The sequence below is a fragment of the Coccinella septempunctata genome, chromosome 3 (assembly GCF_907165205.1).
Source record: "Coccinella septempunctata chromosome 3, icCocSept1.1, whole genome shotgun sequence".
In the NCBI taxonomy this organism is placed as follows: Eukaryota; Metazoa; Arthropoda; class Insecta; order Coleoptera; family Coccinellidae; genus Coccinella; species Coccinella septempunctata.
Window position 1 is genome coordinate 32,995,030 of NC_058191.1, and position 25,685 is coordinate 33,020,714.

At 36.2% G+C, this 25,685-nt stretch overlaps 1 protein-coding gene across 1 annotated transcript in view; it reads left to right on the forward strand.

Annotated features, from left to right (window-relative positions):
• Positions 1 to 3,793: 3,793 nt before the first annotated feature.
• Positions 3,794 to 25,685, forward strand: part of LOC123310202 — a 66,785-nt gene continuing 44,893 nt past the window's right edge. Inside the window, exons 1-4 of the mRNA XM_044893637.1 lie at positions 3,794 to 4,000; positions 12,597 to 12,777; positions 14,290 to 14,717; positions 14,784 to 15,992. Of these exons, the coding sequence (XP_044749572.1) occupies positions 12,740 to 12,777; positions 14,290 to 14,717; positions 14,784 to 15,992 (1,675 nt within the window). The 5' untranslated portion in view covers positions 3,794 to 4,000; positions 12,597 to 12,739. The remainder of the gene's footprint in view (positions 4,001 to 12,596; positions 12,778 to 14,289; positions 14,718 to 14,783; positions 15,993 to 25,685) is intronic.

The following is a 25,685-nucleotide window of genomic DNA, read 5'->3' on the forward strand; positions in this document are numbered from 1 at the left end:
CTTACCGACTCGTCCATTTCGGGAGTATCTCATGAACGAGCACGTCTTGAATATCTCATGAAGGACAATATTTATTAAACTAAATTCAACCAATTAGCCATGAAATGTCTGATAAATAATAGTCGCAAAAATGATAAAGAGTTTACCAAAGAAATCTTCAAAAACAGCCAAAATAATCTCATCTCAATAGAATTGTAGGATTCATTGCGCTAATTCCATTATTTTGAATTATTCTCTCTTGTATTGAATCGAAGCAGTTTCATTCACACAAATTCGGAGATAATTGATAATGATGGAAAATTGCATAAAAATTAATGTTGTCGATATTGATTCATTAAAATATAAATATTATGAAATTGTATAAAGAGGCTGCTCAATAAATAAATTTCACCGTTGAGGAAACAAAATTCCAGCTAGACAAGGTATAGCTACTCTCACAAATATTACAAAGTAAATAATGAGGTCTGAACAATAACCAAAACAAAAATGGGAAACTGCAGAAATCAAAGTGTTCAACAAATCATACATAGACAATAGGTTATCCCAAAACTACAGACCTATGAGTCTATCGTCAGCTCTAAGTAAAGATGTCGAAAAAGTAATCGAACTGAAGAAACTGAACAGCTGAACCTTTTACCGGAAGAGAAATTCGGATTCAGAAGAGATCATTCAACAGAGCGGCGATTATACGGAGTCTCACAGAATACATAAAGGAAGGATTCCAGAATAAACAAGCAACAGGTCTTGTTTTACTAGACGTCGCTAGAGCATCCGACAGACTGTGGCATGAATGATTGATTTATAAGATGAGATGTCCTGGATATTCAATCAAACTTTGTAACTTGATGAGAGGAATAGTCCAATTTCACGGGAAATTGGAAGGATAATGCTGCTCCAACAGAAGCTGAAGTGACCAGAAGGTCAGAACTTGGGTCACTGCTGTAGGTATAAAATATATATTCACGATATACCAAAAAACCCAAGAAATATGCTGACCCTATACGCTCTTCACTCTGAAATTGCAATGCAACTTTGCAAACGAGAAGTCATAGAACGAATTCCACAAGAAGCTGTCGAAGAAAAAATGTCTGCTGTATCCAGTGGAAAATAAAACTCCACGGCGGAAAGAGCCAAGCGATATATCTTACAATTAATCTAGGTATAGGTAGGTTGAAGGAGTTAATCCAGTGAAAAGATGAAGCTAATGATTTAGGTATTATCCTAGAAAAGGGACTTACTTTGGAAAGCCATATCAAGAAAGCCATCGACAAAACGAAGTTAATAATAATTGATAAACTCTGCTCATTGTAAGGTAGAAGCAACATGTCTAAAGAGAGCTATATTGCCATGTTTCAGTTATCGAAACCAAATCAAGTTGATTTTGGAATAAAGTTTCAGATGCTCTTACAGCGGGTTTCATAAAACTCTTACTGCCCGATCAACGATTTGACAGTCACTGGATTTCAAAAACGAAATCGCTAAAACTTTTTCATTCCTACATATATTGAACAAGAAGCATTTTAGAATCATTGAATAGATGTATATAGATCATAATTTGGTTCGAGAATTGAATTCCGAATTCTTATGACTGAATTATTGATTGAAAACAAATTGACGTTTATCTGACAATCAAGCGTTGATTCCCCGATCGAGCTTTATGAAACCGGGGGGTCTTTGAATCGTAAGATTCTTGTACCTGCATCAACTTATTTAATGCAGGCTTACCATTAAGGGGATTTCTATGAATATTTTGATAGCAACCACATGAATCGGGCGTAAATACATCATGTCTATCTTTTGGCTGAGTAACTTGATCTGAAACAATGCAATTTCTGGCTCCTCCGTATCTTGTCTAGACTTCAAACTGCTCTTACTCCACCCTAAACTATCGTGGGAGATGCTTTCGAGGCAGGTGATTACCTATGATTCTGGCAATGTGTCTTTACAGATACATACTCCTCCTCCACTTATCGAGCAGTCTGTAATATATAAGGTAGTTCTTTTGCCGCTTAATTTATCATACTTTATGATACCTCAGTTCTATAAAGGCAGTAGAATCATAAAAAAATGTCTATTATAAAACTCATAAGAGTTTACAAGAGCAAGAATTAATTCTTAGCAAGAATTTTAATGACTAAAACAAACATCTCAGGAGGAGAGTTAGGGCATCATATTCTCTGCACTTTGAGTCTGTCCAAATGACCATTCATTTCCAGAAGTAACCTTTCTTCTTCTGCAGTATATGTAATGCACACTACTCTGATGTTTCTATCAGAAACGAATCTTAAAGTATATGTACCTACTTTCTACTTCGTGCTGTACCACACGTCCAAGTTGGCAATGAAGTCATGTTGAACCAGCTAGTAATCTTTTGGAATTATGAGCCTCCTTCGAATTCAGAAACCACTAGCGTTCACGTCGAAAATTGCTCAGATACTCTTCTTAACTTGTTTGTTGAGTGAAACTTGGTTCATCGAACTACCCTTGCTGCAGTAGGATTGGTGTATTTGGTTCGTGTGAAACCTGATAAAGAATGACTTCAGAGTTTTTCCAGGTCTGGTTGGTTTGTGCTCATCCATCCACACCTCGCAAAACCCTTTTAGCCTACATTACAGAGGGTCTAACGACCGTGATACATGACCAGTGTATCATGCAAGGTTTCATTCCCTGAGTAACTTGTTGAAGTGTTCAGGAGTTTCCCAACTATAAATTCTCCATCTAAAGCGACGAAAACCATCAGATTCGTTTAGCGAACAGGACGTGGAACGTTCAGCACACGTCGAGATAAACGGTTTTAATGAATATTGTTACACCTGACAAGTGTTGAGAACGCTTCGTAGGACAAAGCGTGCCGAGGGGAAGTGCTTTGCCCTCCCTCCAGAAGCAGGAGCGAAAAGTTGGTCAAACCCGGCCTAAACGCGGTTCTCCAGAGTCAAGCCCGGCCAAATGAGTTCAGTCGGCGGCCGCTGCCGGTTAGTTCGCCGCTCCCGACTCTAGGTGTCGACTGCGACTGAGCCGTTATTGACGTCATCTGCGTGGCAATAAAGACGCGTGTGCATTCTATCGGTGCTCAGTAGAAAACCGAAGCTGATCCAGGCTGGCAGTGTGTAGTGCGCTGTTGCTGAGCGTAGGGGATGACAGTTGATGTGCTTCTTTCAGAGTTTCCGCTACCGTACTCCAGTCGGAGCGACCGGCTAATTTTCGAGGAAATTCGGCGGTCAGCCGCAGAGCTCTTGGTGGCCAGGTTTGAAAGTTTGCTGAGAAAATGTTCTTTATCTACCCGAGGATTTTGAAACTGCGATCGCGGTTGTCTGTCTGAAACTAGGGATGGCTGATCCAAGCAATTTCATGGATCAGTTCCGACCTGATCCGGTCCAGAGATATAACTAGTCCAAAGATCAGTTCCAGTCCAGTTTCTAGTTCGGACATATTGAAATTGGCTAGTCTATTCCAAAACTCTAACGTCAGTTGTCTACTCCGCGATCCAATTCATAATCCGACAATCCGAACTCGAACAAGTCGAACAACAAGTCGGCTGGTCCATTCTCTGTCTCGAGTCCTCCAGTCCGTAACTCCAGAATCTGTTTTCGTTGCTCGTTCTCGACTCGATTCAAATCAAAGTAGAGCGTACGCGTACAGCGATACAGCGAACTGACACTGAGGGTCGCGATCCGAACCGAATGGACTGGTACTCGTACCTGATTAAATTGTCAGTAAGGATCAGTTCCATTAGTCCGACCAGCCGGACCTGTTCCAAAGTATCAGTTCCGCGTACGCTTAGCCATCCCTATCTGAAACGCATGACAGTGACTGTTGTGCACCGAATCCCGCGCTGGATGTTTGCTGAGGATACCTCCGGGAATATTGGATGTGAACACTAGTTGCTCTTACCACCTGTTACCACTGACACTCTTCGGGAGCTGTGCTGGATCCTGTCTGGGCCCTCAGTCTACGTCGTCTCTTCAGCGTCTGATATACGCCGGGAAATGAGTTGAATAAAGTAGGTGTTTCGAATTCATTTGTGTGAAATTGTTGTACTTTTTTTTTTCTTTCGATAGATCACGATTGGAAGTCGGTTGGGTAATTATGATATGAAACCCCAGCATGTTTCTTCACTGTGAAGTTTGATCCCCGATAATTATTTCTACTACCCCTGTGGCATGAATTCGATATTTGATTGTAATATGTGAAAATTTTATTTTTTGTAATTTCTGTTTTTCTTATTTATACGATGAATGTGATGAAACGATAAAATTCCAAGGATTAAATATAGAGAATTAGAGTTATGAAATTTTTCTTTTAATTCCTAATTCTTAAATTGTAGTTTGTCGATATCATAAATGTACAGCTAGAAAAAAGAAGTAGTAAATCCACTGATGATCTCATAAAACATTCAAAACGATTTCATCACGTTTCTCGCAGGATAGATGTGAAATACCTTCGAATGTTCAACTCAATGGAAAAAACTTAAGAAAATCAAGTTAACATTGGTTTAAAAAATGTTGCTTCATTATAAAATTCTTTGAAATGCTAAGTTTGAAATTAAGATTTCACATCTATTTTATTGTTGAAATACATATTCAGTTCTTAGTATGTTATTCCTAAATGTTATTTTTGTCTCACACTTTTCAAGTTTCCTTGCAAATAAAATCTCATTTTGGTTATCTCTCCTTTGTTTTATTTAACTAGGATTTAGTTAGTAATAGTCGTGTTACATATTCGAGTCGTTTTATTGAGAGAAATGAATTCGCATGAGCAATAATATACCAAATGAATAATAATCGCACTATACGCGAATACATAGCGATGCTACGAAAAATGCTTTCGAAAAAAAATTCGACAGTGCTCAAATAAACAGGTATGTACACAGTTGCAAATTCCATCGATATTCAGTTGTCGACGGAAACGGAAAGAATTCATTGGCAGACTTAACTATTATACAAAAACAGCTAGATGCGTATCGATGTCACTAAATATCAAGAAGGGCAAAAATATTCGAAAAATTAACAAATCAAATCTCAGAGAGACATACTCGCAGAAATACTTCGAAAACTAAATATCGCGAAGAGAATTACTTCAAATACACGAGTAATAAAATAAACGTGTATAATGAAACTTTTGTGTATTTCAGCACACTGAATAAGAAAAATTTTTGCAAATATTTCGTTCATTATTCAAAATTAGGACCGTTGCAATAACATACACAAATGACGAATCAAGAATTCCCCTCACAAATAAACTGACCGTAAGAAAGTCTTAAAATTGTCAGAGCAGATGTTATGTTTGAATTGGAAATATACAAGAAATGAAAGTTTTCTGGAAAATAAGCCCAGAATATGAAACATTTCATACGCTGTAAGTTAAAATAATAACATTTTTGAAAAACACTGTACAATTTACCACCCTTACAGTTCTCTTTGCGTTGTAGGGATTCACAGTTCACACAAGCAATACGTAAAATACCGTAAAATATGTAGGGCATTCGTGACCAGTCAGCTATAAAATCCTTTCAACGATGTATCAATGAGCTACTAATATAACGCATTTCGGTTCATCACTTTCAACGATCAATCTTTGCAAAAAATATTGCTCACCTGAATTTTAATTTTTTTTTTGCTTTTTTCTTGGGAATTATATCCAAAAAATGTTGAATAAACACACTTTTAAAGAGATAAGTTTACTTTCAACGTAGTAACTTTGATCTGTGTTACTACAACTTCTTTGAAACGATATTATTACGCAATTGATCTATTACTTGATACATTGCTCCGTTACCATAATTGAAATTTGAATTAGGAGAAGAAAATAAAAGGTTTCTTCAAATCCTTCAATTAAAGAAATTGAACTATACTTATAAGTGACACATGACCTAGTAGGTACTAAGAAAAGAGAATGAGAATAAATATTTTACTTCAATGTAGTGGAATTTTCATTCATAAAATGAATTACTCTCGTTAATAAAATATTTCACAAAAACGAAAATAAGAATCCTGATGATTAGAATTACGAATTGAACAATTTTCACAGATGAATATTTCACAAAGGAATGAAAATATGTATTGTAAATTATTTTCTGAGACAGGAAAGCACTGAGGACTCAGAAATATAAAGCTAGAAATAATTCGTTGAAGAAGACAAAAATGTGATTATTGTAGGAAGATAAATCTAAACTCGTTGATATTAGTTTAAGTAAAGCTTGCTGTAACTCATACTGTCAGTTAATGCCCAAATTTCAAGAGCCATTTAATTTGAGTTTGATATTTTCAAAATTTTTTTAGCATTGAATAAATTTGGCTTTTATGTAATTTTCTATTATCAATTTGAGATCACTAAATACCTTACGTAAATTGAAGAATTTGAGATCGTCAGAAAAGAAAACATTATGGAAATTCCATTGAAAATATTGTCACTCTCATCGTACACTGTTAAGCTCAGGAAAGAACCTAGAATTTCGAGCTTGATCATAATAATCATAAAGTTTATTTCGATGAATAAACTGATTACAATACTGAGGTACAATATAATGACATGTAGGTACGTGATGTTTAATTAATTATGATTATAAAGAGATTCATATTTCATTTAAAGGAAACCTCAGAGTTTGCGACTGTGTTCATAATAAAAGTTAGCGGATTCCTAATAGTTTAATCATCTTTGAGTCATTTCATACATGGAGCCCTAATTTGCGCATATATTAGATTAGGTGAAGACCATATGGGTTCACCTCCATTTCATAATAATCCAAGGGAAATGAGAGAGATAGAGAATCGATTACCTAGCCGACCTCCTATATCATATTCTTTGATGTGTGGTTTATGGAACAGTGAATTCGTGAAATAGAAGTTCAGATAAACTGAAACGCAGATTTATAAATTCCCTCTGCACATGTCAAGGTAAACAGGGATGAAAATGTTGTTCAGAGCGAAATCGTTTCCGAACTTCAATTTCAGATTTTCATTAGATATGTATCTTTATTTCGTATAAGATATTATAAAGTGATGAGTGTGTAGAAAACCTGTTAATTGTTTCCATCTGCTCATATTTATACTACTTATCCTTTCACTGCTGTCTTCCTTTATGATGTGTGTTTGTACATGTTTCGGCTTGATTTGCTGATAACAGGTTGACGAAATGATTAATCGAAAAATCAGGTGAATTTCAGTATTGTTCCCCATTTGGTACATTTTATTATAGCTTCAATTTCATGTAACCATGAAATGGTAATATTTCTGAGTGGTGAAATATCGGAAGAATAGTCTGTTTGATGACATTCATCGTCGGAATATAACAGAAATTATCTGTCAATATCCATAATATCCATTACATAGCTATCATATAGCCCTGAATGGATTCGTTTAGGCGTAAATTGAAAACAAATTTGATGTTTGATGTGGCCGATACTTGATGAAAATCCATAATTGAACAAGAAACTAGACACCAGAAAAGAAGACGAAGCAGTTAAACAGTTGAACTGAAACGTATATTTCAAAAGAAAGATTCTTTTCCCTTCACTTTCAGCCAAATTTGAATGGAGAGTCAGCCTACGTATAAGCTTACGAAATTAGTGACAGTTCATGCTCCTTATTTTCCACATTTTCATTTCAATGTGGGGAAAATCGAGGTGTTAATTTTTGTTGGACCACCCTGTATGTGGATGTGGAGATTCCAAGGAATGTTTTCAAGTGTAGAGTGTTTTTCAACATTGTGATTCACGTGACATTTGTCGGCCAATTAAAAAAAATTATTATTATTATTATGATAAATGATTAAAAACTCAGCATGTAATTTTTCATATTTCCTTCGAAATCAAGTAAAATTATCAACAATAATATAAAATTAGACAACTAAGTGAAAATTCAATCAAAAAATTTTCCTAAGCTGATATATTATAATATAACCACATTCATTATGTTTTACTTTTTCTGAATTTCATATAACTACCCACAGAAGGAGTTAGCTCTTTTGCCTTATTACATGACTTAAAATTTCTATTGATCTTGTCCACAAAGTCTTCGTTACTAATATTAAACGTTCGAGATTCGAGGAGGTTTTCATTGAGGGTTGCTACAGTTTCTAATAGCGTTTTCTATTGGTACAACTAGTGCAGTGCGAGTGCATATTTTGATGTCACTACAATCATTCCAATGCATCTGAAGCTGGTTTTACTACCGCAATTCGCCATAATAGCAAATTTCATTTGTAAAACTGGTGCGTATTACTGCGTATTGAGAGCATATTATAAAAACAGTGCAATAACTTCAAGATATCCTAATTCACATTTGATGTTCTGTGATTCAGTGCAGCACTAGTTTTACCAATAGAAAACGCTATAAGTTGATCAAATCGAAATATAGGTAGCCAATCCTTGAATTGAAGAAAACTGAAAGAATCCATCATCTTTTCTGGGCTCTGCACTATATTCGATAAGCGTATTGACGTTGAAAAATTACTCTTCGAAGTCGAAGTATTTGCTTGACACTCTGTGTTATTAACTTCAAGATGACACTCCGCCTCATGAACAGATTCTTCTTGTTGATCTGTTGAAACAACTTTCTTTAATATATCCTCCAGCCTTTTAATTTGTTTATTGAAATTGTTTTCCATTCGTGTTAAAGATTCAACTGTTCGTTTTTCCAGTAGGGCGACAGCGGTATTTTCTACAGATTCTTCACCATGTAACTTATCGGAAGATTTTCTACTACCTTTTCTAGGCATTCTGTCCAATTTCTATTACTTTCAATATTTATAGACCGACTGCGCCATGTTATGATGAATAAGACGTCTGTATTAATTTATTTATTCAATACTGTCCAACTGACATCGTCTACCTCGATATACACATATCACATAACAGTAGCGTTATAGAAAAATATAATAAATATGCTGAATGATAACGAGAACTTTGAGCAATCATGTCCAAGTTTCAGAACATTTAGTCCAAGCTCCGCTGTTCGATTTAAAATATTAAATCAACTAATCGAGGTATGTATCGATATACATACCTTCCGATGAAGGAATGTGAGGGGTCCCATACATAAGTCTATCAGATCGAATATCAGTTAATGGATTTTTCAACTTGAAACTTGATGTAAGCGCTCTTCTGAGAGAAAATAAGTTTCGTGAATTCGCAAGAGCATTCTCCGTATTCCTGTAACCGAAACTTCAGGAAATGGATACAGAATACATATATCTCGGCGACAATTTTGATGATTTGAAGCCCATCTGACAGAAACGAAGCAATCGAGTATAGTAACGAAATCTCATGCTGATGCAAAATTTTCAAGAAATTCCGGGGCCTCCATGGAACAGGCTTGGAATATTTTCCGTTGGAATTCCGGAGCATATTCCAGCTCTCTCCCCGTCCATCTCTATCTTTTTCCTCTCCACAAAGAAATTATTCAGCTTCGTCAGCTCCAAGTTCATTTGTGTCGTCCTCTGATTGCTAATCGAATTCTCGGCTAGACTGCCTCGAATATTAAAGGAAAATATCCTTGGTATTTTCGTGAGCTGCATCCTGGTTGTTAGGAATCGAGCCTTTGTTCTCTCGGTTATTTTGTGGGTCTCTTCTGCCTTTTCTAGCGGGCCGAGTGTTCCGAGACTGTATCTATTTGGGTAAACCGCAACAGATGCGTCAGATGCCATTATAGTAGAGCAATTTCCATAGACCGAGAGGCAAAAAATGTTTCAGATCCTGAAAGGTTATAGACCGTAGACCGCATAAACTGGAGCCTGTGAGGAAATAGAATAAACTTATTTTGAGGTGACAGTGAATGGAATACCGGATGGATTATGGTTTCCTCGAGTTTCAAAATAATCGGGGCAAATTCCGAAAAAATTACAATATCAAACTAATTATTCTTCTGGTAGGTCAGGTGATCCACTTTCCTGGGCTGATTCTGTTGAAAAATATAAATAAATTCTCATGAATACAGAGAATAAAAACACTGCCTACTCTTCGCTCTCTGATTCGAAGCAGGGTTCAAGCTAAGGTGTCACTTCCTTCGACTTATTAATTCGATAAACAACGTTTTCGCACAAAAGTTCAAGGCATCTTAAATCATCATCTTAAATACTTTACCCATTGTACTTGCTATGTCACTGATGCAGAACCGAGTTCTGTCAGTGAGCTTGACATGGCCACCTCCTACGTCATCAACTTCCAATCGGTTCTGAACTGAATAGACTTGACTCACTAATTTGAGATTTACACTCGTTATTCTTTATGTAAAATAAGATCTTTCTTCGAATTGATTCGAAGGAAATCTTTATACATTTATATGTATGATAGCGCCTTGATTTCTAAATCAAATTGTTCTTCACTTGAGCAGAATATGTCGAAATTTAGTCGTTTTATTCACCCCAAATGTGAGCTGCTGACACTTCATCAGTTTACCAATGCAGTTTTCAGCATTTTTTCAAAAGTTTTATCTCCTGATACGTGAAGAATTTTCCAAAACCATTCATTTCAATGAAGTTCCAATCCATCAAAAGTTTCTCAGATAGGCTAGTTGAAATTTCTGAACAGGCCAAATTGCTGTGGTGCACCAGACAAGTTTACGAGGCCCGGATATGGAAATTAGCTCATGGGAATTTCAATACAGACTCGAACTTTGACTTCTTCAGCTACAGCTCTCTGCGTTCAATGTAAAATTATTCTCTGGGCTGGGTAATTGAGTGAATCAATTAATGGGGTAGGATTCATCGTAAGAAAGCCATTGAAAATTGAGTATCAGAGGTTGAGTTCCGATTTATATACCAAAATTGTTCGTATTAAAGGAAAAAATGGTTTCTATTGAAGGACAATTTTCAATAGGAGTTTGAACCTCCCTGTATATACATAATTCATAGAGTGAAGTCATCTTTATTCTAGGAGCAAAATACGCACTCGAAATCACTTATATTCTACTTACAAAATACCTCGAGAATAAAATCTGATTGAAGCTATGATTTTTTTCCATCATTTCCAAAGTTTTCTTCATCGGAAATTCAGTGGAATAAGCCGTTTTTTGTCGACTCGTAGTTATTGAAATGGTTCTGTTTTAACTCTCCCAAACTCGGCTAATTCAGAGTGCAAAGGATGCTACCTGAAACCTTCTTGATTAAATCTCTCCACTATCAATATTTTTGTTGGCACCGTGATGCAAATACCGAGGGCTGTCCATTAGCTATATTATTGAATATTCTCAACAAACTTTTCAAAAGAAATATTTAATCAGCGAAATGGGTAAAGACGTCGGAAATGAAATGTCTATACGGACCAGGGTATGCACAAAGTTAATATCAGTCGCGGAAACTGATTGAAGTCTGCATAAAAGGAATCTGAAAATTTCAGACGTTAACCAGAGGGGCTGAAATTCAGTGCAGTGTTCATTAAGCGTAAGCTATGAGGAAACTCGTTGAGTTTGTTTCTACTTCCAGTCAATTTTTCATCAAATATCAAGAATACTCCTTCACAGATACTGGAGTGTGTAATATTGGAGGTTGTTCGTTATCTGATGAAAATAATCATCATCAACATCGTAACATTTCTTTTCTGATAGAGAAAAGATGGTTTGCGTTGTTTTATAATGAAGGTTTTTTATGATGATGAAAATATAATAAACATTTTACATAGACGGCAACATCAAACAAGTGGAGAATAATTAGAGCACCCCAATAAATACCTCAATGAAATGTTCAATAATTATTCTCCAAGGAATACATCGAATAAACAAATACACATAAATCATGTATGGCTTTGAAATAAAAAAGATATTAGTGAAAATCATATTATTCAGTTCTTAATTCAAGTATAAATTTTCATCAAGTATGGGCCACATCAAGTCAATGTTAGTTTATTGTCCTCTGAACGTTGTTGATACCGAAATCATAGCTGAGTTAGTAGAACTGTTAAGTGAATGGGTTAAGGTTTATTTTAGAATTTAAGGATCATTGAAGAAAACAGACATTTTACCATTACATGATTAAGTGTCAAATTCGATGTGAGAGTTTTAGGAAAAAAGATGCCTTTAAACCAAATGCAATGTCTGAAATAAAATTCCTACTAACGAATGTGAGAATTTGGAAAAACCTCTTCAAAATTTGCAAATATTATAGGGTCATTTGAAAACAAAAACAAATGGAAAAACGAATGATATAACAAGAAAATACAAACTATAGCCAAGGCATACGATCTACGGGGCAAGTTATATAAAAACAATTTATCTCAGAGGCAATTACACCAGGCGACTTTTCAGTCAACTAGTTGGTGTTGCCAGAGTCTGCAAATTTTCATTGATTGAAGAAATAATAAAAAAAAATTCTGGAGGAATAATTGTCTTTTTTTCAGAATGTAATATCATTGGCTTTGCCCTCAGCATAAGCAGATTTCTATGAAATTTAGTGATATCTGATATATTGCTATAAAAAAATCAAGTTTTCTTTTGTTTTATAATTGGAAACACCAATCTGTCAGCAAACGTTATCCTTGAGAAAAAAATTTAGAATCTTCGAATTGTTTGTTGATCAATGGTTTGAAATAATCTTTTCTAAACTTGAGTCTTCTTTCAATTTATTGTATAAATATGAGCAGAAATTCAGTGTTTGGTGTTCAGCAGGATGTACAGAGTCTTACCGGCGTCACCCATGAGATCGAGGCGTCGATCAGCTGAAGAAGCGAGTGGTGAAGCATTTGAAGGCAGGAGAAGATAAGAAGATTGTTGTAAATTGCCGAAACAGTGAAGATAATCCAGAATGAGCCATGGCACAGATACCTTCGCCGCGCTTGCGGCACTACAGGTCCGCACTCGTTATAATTTTCCAGGGCCGTCTGGTCATTTTGAACTGGGTTTTTATGTATCAAGTATTTTTTGGTTCAGGTGTATTCGAGACAAGGAGGTTCTGTTTGTTGCTAACAGAAACATTTTGTTACTTGTATAGAACGCAATCATGAAGTACTTCAATAAATATTGAAGAAAAATGTGCTCCATATTGATAATTTTCATTTATACTAGATAAAACTGGTTTGAAAGAGCACAAAGAACAAGATAAACGAGCACAATATTCGAAGAGATGAGAAATAAAAAGAATTAGATGTATGTAATTCCACCAACAAATTTTAAAACACTGTATTGTATTAACGAATTTTTACATCTTGTGTGGGTTAAAAATTCATTTTTCAACATTTTTGGAAGTTAAGAATTTCTACATTTTATTCTGAAGTATAATTTCATTCATTCGTTCCTTTGAAACACTTATTAGTTCCAAATTTTTCATTATTTGAAAAGTAGTTTCAATTTTCTCCGTATAAATTGATAAACAGTAACCGAATTGTCCTATTTTTATATTTCCGCGTATTATCATTTTGTAGGTAAAAAAATTAAAATGAGTTGGGTGTCCCATACAATATTCATAACAAGATATCATAAAGTTTGAAAGGAATATATCCATCAGTGTCTTCAATACTATTGAGATCAGGTACTAAATACAATAAATAGTTTGTATTGTATTAATTATATCAAATTTGAATATTTTCATAAAAAGGAAGACGATCCTAGAAGAATGTTCAAAAAGTTGAGCCTAAATATCTTAAAGAAGTAATGTTCTCATTTTAAATTGCATTCATTCCTTCAATGATATACGAAATGAGTAGGTGCTGAATTATTTCAAATTAAAAAAAAGTTAGGTAATTATGGACTTAAATGCAAATAAAATTTGTTTTTTCAAAGAAGAATGCGTAAAGCTCAAAGGAAACGGAAATACTCAGTCGATATCTTCACGAGTTATATTCATGAACAGTTTTCATCGTCTTAACTCTTCTAAGTAATGAAATGGATATTCGTTTGTGCTTTCTCCACTTCAAAAAATTGGACCGCAACCAATCAATATTGATTGTTAACAGGTTCAATTTGGGAAGTGCTCAATTCATTACACCTTCTACATCTTTAATGTTGAAATGCTAACTCCATATTCAAACACTAATTGCTTTCACCATACACACCAAACGCGAAGTTGCATGTCAGTTAGCAATGAACAGACTTCGGTTTAATTATAGAACAAATAAGAAACTATCAGTTCTGATTGAATTTTTCCATCGATAACTACTAACTCACAAACCCGTTTTTAAAAATTAAAAAAAAATCATTCAGTCTCGAATATATCTGACCGAAATATCATTTTCAAGTGACGTCACTTTCATTCTTCAGCATGCGCAAATTGCACTAATATACGAAGTTGACTCTGCACCCACCATTAGACGGTTTTCCTCAACTTTCCCAGAGACCGAATTTTTTCTACTTGAATTTTTTTCAGGACAATGACGGCGATTTGCTTCGTTTGCAACCTGCCCATACTCTCTCATCAAGTTGGACTCGTCTGGCAAGGTGGAAATGGCTGGGACGATTTGGTACGAGAACAAGTCGAGGAATCAACCATACGACAACGTCTCGGAGGAAGAAGAGATTCTTCAACGCAAATATGCAACATTTCGCCACCTCTAGATCAAGAAACCTCTCCTCCCCCGACCGCAAGACGCAGAAGGAGCTCCTTGGCGCAGCTCACAGATCTGCTCAGGGAGTGGAGTGGCACATCTAAAAAACAGCAAAAGCAACTATGTCGTCGAGAAACCCTTGCCGATCTAGCAAGATCATTACCATGGGGACGACAAACCACCACAGATGGAGGTGGTCCTCCAACATCGATTTCAACCAGAAAACGAAGGGAATCAAGTGCAGATTCAGGTATAAGAAGTATAAGTTCGAAATCTCGGAGAGACTCTCATAATGTAATTTCCGATTTCAAATCAGAGGTGGCGAGACTTTGGCACAGGCGGGAATCGAACTCTACCATAATTATGACTGCCAGTACATCTCCTAGAAGAGGGAGTGGAGAATCTAGCAGGAGCGGTAGACGAGATTCCTCAGGACATTCTGGTCATTCTCGGGGAGCCTCTAGAAGAGGTTCCGGTGAAAGCAGCGGTAAAAGTGCTAGGAGAGACTCCTCGGCTATTCCGACCCCGTCACCTCCTAAAACAATCGGGAGCACGAAAAAGAGGAGAGAATCATCGAGAAATCTGAATGACACGCCGTATTACAGACAAGAACAGAGACCATCAACTTCATCAACTGCCTCTGACTCAGCTGGACCGTTGAATAATGTCCCAGCATCATTGGTGATAAGTGCTCCCTCGACGTCTGATGTTGGCACACATGCTTTACCCCCACCCACTATAATAACTTCGAGTGTAACTCCGCCAGCAACTTCACCAACTGTCCCATCCCAAGTAACAGCTACAACTCCAACCCATCCTTTACTGAGCACTAGAAGAGATTCGACAACCCAGTGCGGAAGATTGAACAGAAGGGATTCTCGAACTCATGCAAGTCCTGAAAGAGCAAGTAAACTGTCGCGACTTCAAAGACAAAACACAGCATACGATGAAAGCTGTCTGCCTCCAGGAGGTTGGAGTCGAAGGGGTTCACAACCAACTGCGCTTAGCCCAGATGTGGACGAAACAGGAAGAAAGGCAAGAAGAGATTCTTTGAGCCCTGACTCAGCTTCAAGAGGCAGAAGGGATTCGCGATCCCATTTGAGTCCGGACAGATCGGGGGAACGTGACATAAGCCCAGTTCGTCGATCTCGAAGGGCTCGCTTGCGAAGACAATCAACAAGTATCGCTAGAGGTCCAGGAGTCAAGTCACCGGACTCCTCCAGCTGTTCGAGTAGGGATCCAAGTCCTTGTAATAGAGCTGCTCCGCCTCCAGCCGAAATTCACAGACCTATGATAAGGAGACAATCAACCACGGAAGAAATTCTTATTGCTAGAGGCTTCAGAAGACAATCAACTACAGAGGAGATGATAAGGTGCCGAAATTTCAGGAGGCAAAGTTCGCAAAGTGACGACTGCCAGAGGTACAGGGGGAGGAGGGATTCCTGTGCTCAAATACTCGATGGCACTATTGCTTCCATGACCGTTGAGACTTCCAGTACCTTTTTTGATTCCAGTACGCAAACAGGTGAGTTTTTCTGCATTATTTCGAAATGATTTTGAAGGGCCTGCATTCGAAATTGACTAAGGGTTGATAATAAAAGTCAGTCAGAACCATAACATGCGTAATGATTGTGCATATGCAGAATAAATCTTTGACTCGTACAAATATTTTGATAGTAAAATCTTGAGGTCAAAAGAAACACTTTTTTCCTATACCATTTCTCCCGATTAGGCCCTATTAAAAAGATATACGGATTTTAAGTTTTCATAATGAGCTTTGCCACCCCTGGAAAAACCTACAGAAAAATTGGCTAAATCTGGGACACTACATATCTGTTGATCTTTTAAACAGAGTTGTTTTAGCCCAAGTACCCAATTTTTCAGATACTTTTTTATGTTCGAATCAAATTACTCGAAAACGGCGCAATATACTTTTATTCCACAAAACGTTCAAATAATCATTAGATAGGGTCCAACTTAATTTCAAGAGTTGGGTACTTTGGTATTTTTATGGTACGTAATGGTCACAATGAGAGAACTCGAAGAAATGGGTGATATCTTTGGTTCGAAAAAAATTAATCAAATAAATGAAAAAATATATTTCGAAATTCATTTCATTTGATTAAACCGTTTGTGAGAACTAAAAATAACATTTTTTATGGTTTTTCAACAGCCTGTATCTTTTAAACCGAGCCGATTCGGAAAAAATAGTAAGGGAAAAAAGTGATTCTTTTGACCTCAAGAAACTACTGTTGAGATATCTGTACAAATCAAAGACTCACTCTATATACTTCGGGAATGATTTTTTGAAGTATTTCCGAAGGCTGGTAATTGATAACTTACCACAAATAGAATAATAACCCGGAATTACAGGAATTTTGAAAATTTATTTTGATGCGTTCTTTCATCCTCCATTGATTGCTAAATTACGAAGAGAACAATAACGTTAACGTCAATCGATACTAAAATATATGTATATACCAGAAAAGTTAAAGATTCGAATTCAACAAGTTTGAAGATTTTATACCCATTATTAAACGAGGGTTGATAAAAAACCCCATCCAATCAGCAAATCATCATCAGTAACAAAAAGTCTATCCAGTTTTGGCTGGAAAAAATGGGTTTGCGATTTAAAGATGAGATAAGCTAAGATGAGATAATTTATTGGTGGTCCTTTACAAAGTATATTGCATTGCACAAGTCAGTAATTTCAAAACAGAATATAACATTTTTAGGATGATACTATTTCACATTATTGGCAATATACATAAAACAAATATTCTCCTTTGAACCATTCAATTCATATTTTGAATGAATTAAAATGTCATTCTCCATTGAAAACATCAGGATATAAAAATTCAACAAAAATAAAAAACGACTGGACAATACAAATTTGGAATAATACAAAATACCATTCCAATCCATCAAAAATAAACAATACGAACTACCCTTCACAGGGTGCATAACAAATATCAAGTGTTGCGTTATTTGAAATAAAAATTGACGAGCATTTTGCAACAAAATAGCAAATAGGTACTGAAGTTATGATGATCGAGTTCATAGTTTCCGTAGGATTAGACATGGAAAAATCTTATTTTTTTTTTGAGCTATTAACGTAATTCCAAGCTTCTATTTGGAACATTCTTCTCCACTGTTTTGAACTATTCTGCTAGCTTAAAGTAATCTGTGATTAATGGAACATCGAACTTGTGCTTTTGTCATTACAACTTCTCATTATTCTCGAGCTATTCTTTCTTGATGAGCGATTTTCAACTGAGTAATCATAACTTAAAAAAAAAGTTCACTTTAAAAACATGCCATAGCTTGCAAGATGATTTTTCCATGTAAAGTCCATGAGATTTTTGAGTTCCCTTATTGCCTTACAAGCTATTGAATCATGTATCTAACTAAGACCATTTACCATTACTGTTTTTTTTTTCAGTAGAATCCCTACAGTTTTTATTTACTTGTTATCTTATCTTTGACATAAAGAAAATTTGAATTTTCGGATCCACTTCCTATTGGATAGGGAGTGTATCTTATCTTCTAAAAAACTGAAGCATATAAAGAAAATTATGTGAAAGGTTTCACCACCCTATAGCTGTCCTATCAAAAGTTATAAACCACGCAAATACGGGAAGTTATCGTGAACCAGCCTGTATAATGGCTAGATAAAGTAATTAATAATGCTTTATCGAATACACTCAGTTAAACAGTATGTGTAATGAATATAGCCTAATTATTATTCACTTCAGCCAAATTCGCTAGTTATTATAGGTACACAATGTCTGGATATTATACAGTCATAATAGCTATATTATTTACATTGGCTATGACGAATAACTACACGTTGGATTGCTTGTTGATGCAATGCCTAATTTCAACCCACAATGCTTCTGTACTTGTTGACACGACCTGTAACTCCGCATTAAGCCACGGCTAAAAGTCGCTACTTGTTGAGCTCATGAGCGTGTGACCGAATCAATTGGTCCAACCAGTTGATTCGGAGTCGCGTGAACGACTGTATGGCAAGTAGCTAGTATCTTTTATTCACTTCAAATTCTGCCCCGTTTTCGAAGGAGCCTTATATTTCCTCCACGTCAATCTTTGTTTACTAACTGCCATGTGTCGACCTAGTAAGCTATATCGATATGACTGGCGCGAAATTCAAAGCTTGCGCTTTTACCGAACACCATTCATTAACCACTCAATCAAACATCGAGAAAAGTTGAACGAATCCGATCGAACCGATCAGCAGAGAAGCCTTTTTCACTTTCATTTTCTTCTGACGAATAGAGCGACTGTCTCGCAAGACCGTAAAATCCCGACAAAATCGCTTTCGCCCTGCCGGGATTGATTTTTTCCAAGCCATTAAAGGCGATTAGCGATCGCTCTCACGCGTTGTCATCAACGCAATTATCTAGCGCGTTCTCATTATTTTGACAACAGGCCCAAACGTGCGCGTCGGCATTTTCAGTAATATCTGTGATAACACAGTAGAAATCGATCGGGGGTGGGGTTTTCAACGTTTCGACGCTACTTCAGTGGCCCCGTGGCGTTCTAAACACGTGGACCGAGCCGTCGCGACGTTTCAGTGCACCGAAATTTTCGTGTCATGACTCGGTTATTGGTGAATTTCCTGATCGGAATCATAATTTGCCGATAGGTCCGCTGGTTCGGGCGCCCCGCCATACGAATCCGAATTAAACGTGCCGACAGGGTGAAGGAATCGAGGGACAACGATCGAGGAGGCCCTTTTCCGGGCACCCCTACTCGCTGGTATTTCCGCAGAGAAAATTCACCATCGAAATTTCCCCGAAATTACGTCTTGCTGTCGCTTCCATTTCTGTCCCGAAGGGTGGAGCATTTGCGATGAGGTAAACAGTAGAGCAGGCAGTGTTTTAGGTTATATCACCTGGAATCCGATAAAAGGGAAAGCTTAGGTTATATAACGCAATGTACATTAAATTCTTCACTTCTAAGTGTTGCAAAACCGTAGATATACGTAGATATTTCATATCCCATCAAGGTACTTGCTATTAGGTTTAGTGCTTTCAAACCACCAGTTGCGTTCAAATCATCAAGTAATCGATTCAGAAAGGGGAAAGTGTTATTGTAGGCGGTGCTCTGTAGAAAATAGTAAGAGAGGAAACAAAGGCCTTATTGAATCGATAAATGATAAATCTTATTCGACCACTTATGTTATCTAACTCCATTTACTAGTACAGATCAATAAATGTCTTAATTCATTCATATATATGTTGATGAGTATTTACCCTGCATGTGATGAAAAGAGAAGAAAAACGTTACATACTGATGTAAAACAAACTATTCTAATGAGTTTGGGATCCACAACGATCAGTCTCTAATATTATCAATTGTCATTATTATTATAACGATAATGAGTTTATTGTTGTAAATGTTGAACTCGCTTGTTTTTATTCACAAATTGTATTGTAAAATTATTATAATGTAATTAATTTTTCTATTTTTGATATAAAAAGTGTTGAAACTCATCAACGTTTTGAAACATTTTACTTTTCGCAACTAATTAAAAAAGTAAAATAATTCTGTGGATGAAAAGTACCTTTCGCCATTAATTGTGAAAATAACAGTTTCATCGTAAGACTAAACTACTGGTACTACGTACTTCTTTACCTATATATATATCTATGTCATTAAATTGGATGTACCTACTAAATATTGTGAGGATCAATAAATTGATATATTAGGTAACTTTAACATGTGAATGGGAAAATTGTTGATAAATATCAATTTGCGTATAGTTCATGTAATTTTCTCCTAGAATGTTTGTCGTAGCTTTCTGTTTATTAGTTATGGAATTAACCACGTAACCTTCAGCAACTGTATTAGACTTCCATCCTCCATCCTGTTTGATTCTCAGCAAATCAGCTCCAGAATCCGCAAAGAGAGTGGTCGATGACCGCCCAAAACTGTGACATACTTTCCTCTTTGTGTTGGGATTGGTTAGTTCAGCAAATTCCTCCTAAAATGCTACATTTTCTACGCGAAATTAATCCACCTATTCGGCAAGCTCCAGCAATTCCAATAATCAATTCTACCTTGCTCATTAAATGTTGATCATCGAAAGCTTCTTACAGAAAATGGGCAATGTTTTATTTACTGAAAACTTTTGACTTTTCAGGCTGATAACCTTTAGAAGTTTCGAACCTTTTGAAAGGATCCAACCCAGGAGGATTCCAGGAGTGTTAGATACTCTTTCAGTTTTGTCCTACCATATATATACCATGAAAAGGTTCTGTCAATTCTTTCGATTCCTGAATGATCGAGAATCCTGACTAAGCAGACTTTGGTATTCTTGCCTAATTCGTTGAGCTTTCTTTAAGGCATATCTTAGAATCGTTGCTATGAGAGCTCAGTGCTTTAAACGCAGCCTGACTGTCAGGATGTATGGCTATATCACGTTTCAATCTAATGGTATTGAGCATTCCGGCGTGGTTTTAGAACCATTTAGGTTTTTTTTTAAGCTGAGATTCTGGGCTGCCTTTCAGATACTTCTTTTATACTGATTATACAATGAAGTGTATACTTGGATGCCAATTTTCTTTATCATCTTGTTACTGGATGGGATATATTTGGTCAGAAATGATCGCGTTCTCTGATTTATAATTCTTTCATTGCCATTACCTTTCCTGGATAACCTTAGGATGACCTCATGGGATAATCTGTTTATAACAAGATGAACAAGGGGGAGATCTCTAATGACCTCCAATGTCCTGCGCTAGTTAGGCAGGTTTGCATAGCTCTACTGATACAAATACAGGCTAATATTTATAGGTATGCTATCGAGTGCTCATATTGTTCTGACTGGTCTTGGAATTGCAGAATATTGCCCATAATAGTTGAGGAGCCGACGATGCTAAATAGGGATTCACTCGAGCGTCGTGGAGACCTAGTGGATTTCGAAGATCCGAGGTGTACTCGTACATACTCGAGCGTGTCAGATTAAGATACTGCATATGCCCTACGTGTCTCTGATAATAAATTCATGTTAATCTGAGAGTTTGCGTGGGTCTGGCCGTACGGAAGAGTTGAAAATGTAGAAAAAATATAATTTTTTCAAGCATGTCAGATTCTTAGGGGATATGTTTATTGGACCCCTTGTCAGGAGACTGACAAGGTCACAGCGGTGCTTTGAAAATGCAAAAAAATCGTTACTTGTACATACTCGAGCGTGTCAGATTTTCATACAGTTGGTTAATCTCATTGTTGCAGACGTGTTGATCCATTAATCAGACACAAATCTGGAGGGTTGTTCTTCAGTCTGACAGTTTGGAGATGATAGCGAGCCATTTTATATATATCTCCCTTCCTGTACCTCTAATCCTTTTTGTATCTATGATGAAAGTTAAAGATAATAAAATTGTATACAACTTTTTTCTGAAGCAATTTTAGATACTCTCAACCGTTTTCGAGTTAGAGGGCGATAAGTGCGAGGCGCCCTTAGTTTATTTCGAGGTTTATTTCTAGGTACTATTACTTGGAGTAACCTCAGTATGCTTTTTCTACTAAAGCTTGCTATCAAGGGTTATGCCTAAATATTTGACTTCAGACTTCCGCTTTTTGATCCCTTCATTTGGTACCGGTATCATATTTACCACATATTTTGAAATCACTTAGAAAAAACAGTAAACAGTAACTTGTTCAATATAGAATTCTGAGAAGTCTTTTTACAAACCACGCAAAAACTCCTTTATCCCTAAATAACGCATGAATCGACCAAACACAGTTATATTTCTCACTATAGTTGAAATTATTGTATTTTTGAAACAAATCTAGACGATAGGAAGACTTTGATCACGAGTTCTGAGAGAGAATATGACCAGGCAAATTTATAACGAACAAAATATCAAGCCTGTTGTCTTCCTCATGTGTAACAGTGTTACTAATTGGGCCCCTTAAAACAACTCAACTCATCAATCCATTTGTTCTTATGCATAAGAATTCTTCAATTGTACATGTAAAGTTGAATCATTTCAAATTAAAATTGCTATGTTCAAGAATTTTTCTGCAATATAGTAAATACCGAAGACCGATATGAACTTTGTGCATAACATTTCAATCACTTTATATATTAAAATAAAACTCATTGAAAATACCAGATCGTTGAGTAGGTATTGAATTCAGATTCCTCGAAAGTCTGAAAGTTTTGTGCGTTCAAAAAGTTTTCAACGCACCTCTTCTTCTTCCCTTGAACTTTCGACGATATTTGAGCAATTAAAATCACACCGTTCCAATATTTATTTGAATCATGCTTGGTCGTCCTTTCACATCAGTTCCCTACCCTTTGATAAATTCAAAAAGGCGTGCTTGTTGTTAACTAACTGCCTTCTCCACCAACTTGAAAAGGTCATCCTAATTATGCTTTCAGCTGAAGAAAGATCAAACATCATCTTTTCCATCGTCTGGCCCAACTCGCATCTAATTTATGGAAGGCCGCCTTTCAATTCTATTCACCATTTGCTCTTCCTTGACCTTTTCAGAATACGTGCAAACACACTCGAAGGAGAGCCCACCCCTTACTTGAATTCGAAAACATGTGAGATTGGAATTCAAACTTGAACTGCACGTTTCCATTTACCAATTTTGTACATTGGCAACTTCAATTCTACAGATGAAAAGCGGAATCTAACACTTGCGAAAAAATATATTTGATAGAGAGCTCAAGAGCTGAGTAACCATATCCTCAAGGACTAGGATTTTTGTGCATTACGTTGCATTGATATGTAATTGAATAATTTGATCTACTTATCAGAATAGCGTCGTAAATATGGAAAAAAGTTGCTATGGAAATATAGAGAGAAAGCTTAGTTTTGAACACAAATACTTCGTTTATGGATAAAATTCCTGAGTAATGTCTCAGCTAGGCTACAATTTACCAGAACATTGTGTTCCTCAGCCTTTAAGAAACTTGGTCCTAGATCTCTCGAAACTGTATAGACATAGTGATCTGAAGTGCTCAAGCTTTTTGTAACTAATCAAAATTTCTGAATAATAAATAACATCAAAAGCTTATCGGAAGGGATCATCAGGTTTGTAGACCAGTTAAATACTGTTTGTGTTGTATACTTGAGTATTAAAGGGATCATAAATTGAAATTATGGTACTAAACTGAGTGTCCCCGAATAAATGGATAATCTTGAAACACCAATAGAATTCTATGTTCTGGACAATATACAGGGTGGCCAAAATTCGTTGTCTACTGAAGGGATCTCGAAAACTGATAACTCATTCTCGAGCTCCTTTCCTTGACTTATCCAAAACTGAAAATAGATCTAGCCTAACATTCATAGATTCTGAGTTATGAACGAAAATTGAGAAATTGTCATTTTCAATGAAGCTGAATAACTCGCTTATTTGAACTCGTTTTCGGGATTGTTGTTACATTCTACAGGCAATTTTTTATGAGGAATTCGAATATGGTATTATTGAATTTTTTGATCCAGTCATTTTCAAGATACGACAGGAAATTTTGATTTTTCAAATGAGAACTATAGTTGAAAATTCCTTCATCTTGCTGCAATTTTTTTGCTGATTTCAAAAATGTATCTTATGTCGCTCTTCCTAAGGAAGCTTTTTCAATAATGCTGTCCTCTACTCAAAACAAATCCCAACTTATATACTCTACACCTCCCAATTAGTGATTGCTCCTACTGGTCTCATTTTAGTTGCTAAAAATCTTAATAACAAGGTTTAAATTAAGTAAACTAGCATTTATTTTGTATCAAATGCTGAAAATACAGTGAGTTATACTATTTCCGAATCCCAATGAAACTTTTTTTGCCATCTCTTGAGTTAAACTCATCAAAACAGGCAATTTGAATTAGATATTTAAAAAAAGAAATACCATGCGCCCCAAAAATCAAGAATTAGATTCGATAGCGCATCTATTCAGAAAAACTATCCAAAAATCAGATTCCTTTAATCTGAGTTTGGAGTTTGCAACCAAAAAGTGTGGCAAAGGGTGTAATTTTTTCGAATTTTCGAAAATCTCGAAAACCGAAGGACTTTTTACTGAATACAAAACATATTTTTCTGAATCGCCACAACGTCCTCTACCCAATGGTACCATATTTTCTATTCATTACGCCACACCCCACACCCTATAAAGATAGATCGATTTAACTGTAGGAGGCTTAACACGACTGCTGAGAATGATAATGATTATGTACCCTAACCATCTTAAGTGAATTCGTTTTTTGCGATAAGAAAGTACGAGGTTCTATTGATATCTACTTAGCCTAGACCAGTTCCATGCATAAAAAAATATTGAGTTACCATAGCAACGAACAATAACTCATAAGATGTGTCAGTGTGAAATTTGAGGTCAAAAAAATAAACCATAGTTACTCAATAAATTAAATTGTGAAAATCGAAAAATTGGAGTACCGAGCCATCATCAAGTACCTGTATTTGAAAGGGTTAAGAGGTAAGCAGATTTACGAAGATATGCTTAACACCCTTGGTGTTATTTGCTGCAAAATGGATCCCCAAATGTTTGAATGTTGACCAAAAGCCTGCAAGGGTAGAAGTATTGCGTTCGATCTGTGCTCGATTTGAAAACGATGTAGACTTATTAAAACGAATTGTTACTATGGATGAGACTTGGGTACATTTTCACGATCCAGAAGCAAAGCAAAAATCGATGGAATGGCGACACTCTGATTCTCCAAGACCCAAGTTTCGTGTCCAAAAATCTGCTGGAAAAGTTCTTGCTTCAGTTTTTTGGTATTGCCATGGAGTAATCATGATTGATGTTTTGGAAAAGGGTAGAACAATAATCTGAGATTGCTATTCGACATTACTGATTACTCTACGGAAAAAAATTAGAGAGAAAAGAATCGGAAAGCTATACAAAGGTGGTTTGTTTTTGCAGGACAACGCTCCTGCACAGAAATCTCACGTTGCCATGCAAAAATTCGTGATTTAGGATTTGAATTACTAGAACACCCCTCTTATTCACCAGATTTGGCTCCATCCGACTATCATCTCTTTCCTCAACTGAAAAAAGTTTTAAAGATCGTAAATTTTCTTCCAACGAGGAGGTAATAAAAGCTGTGAAGGTCTGGTTTGCAGAGCAAGAAGAAATTTTTTTTTTTGAAAGGTCTAGAGACGTTGCAGGTTCGCTTTAATAAATGTATCCAATTAAGAGGAGAATATGTTGAGTAAAAAAATA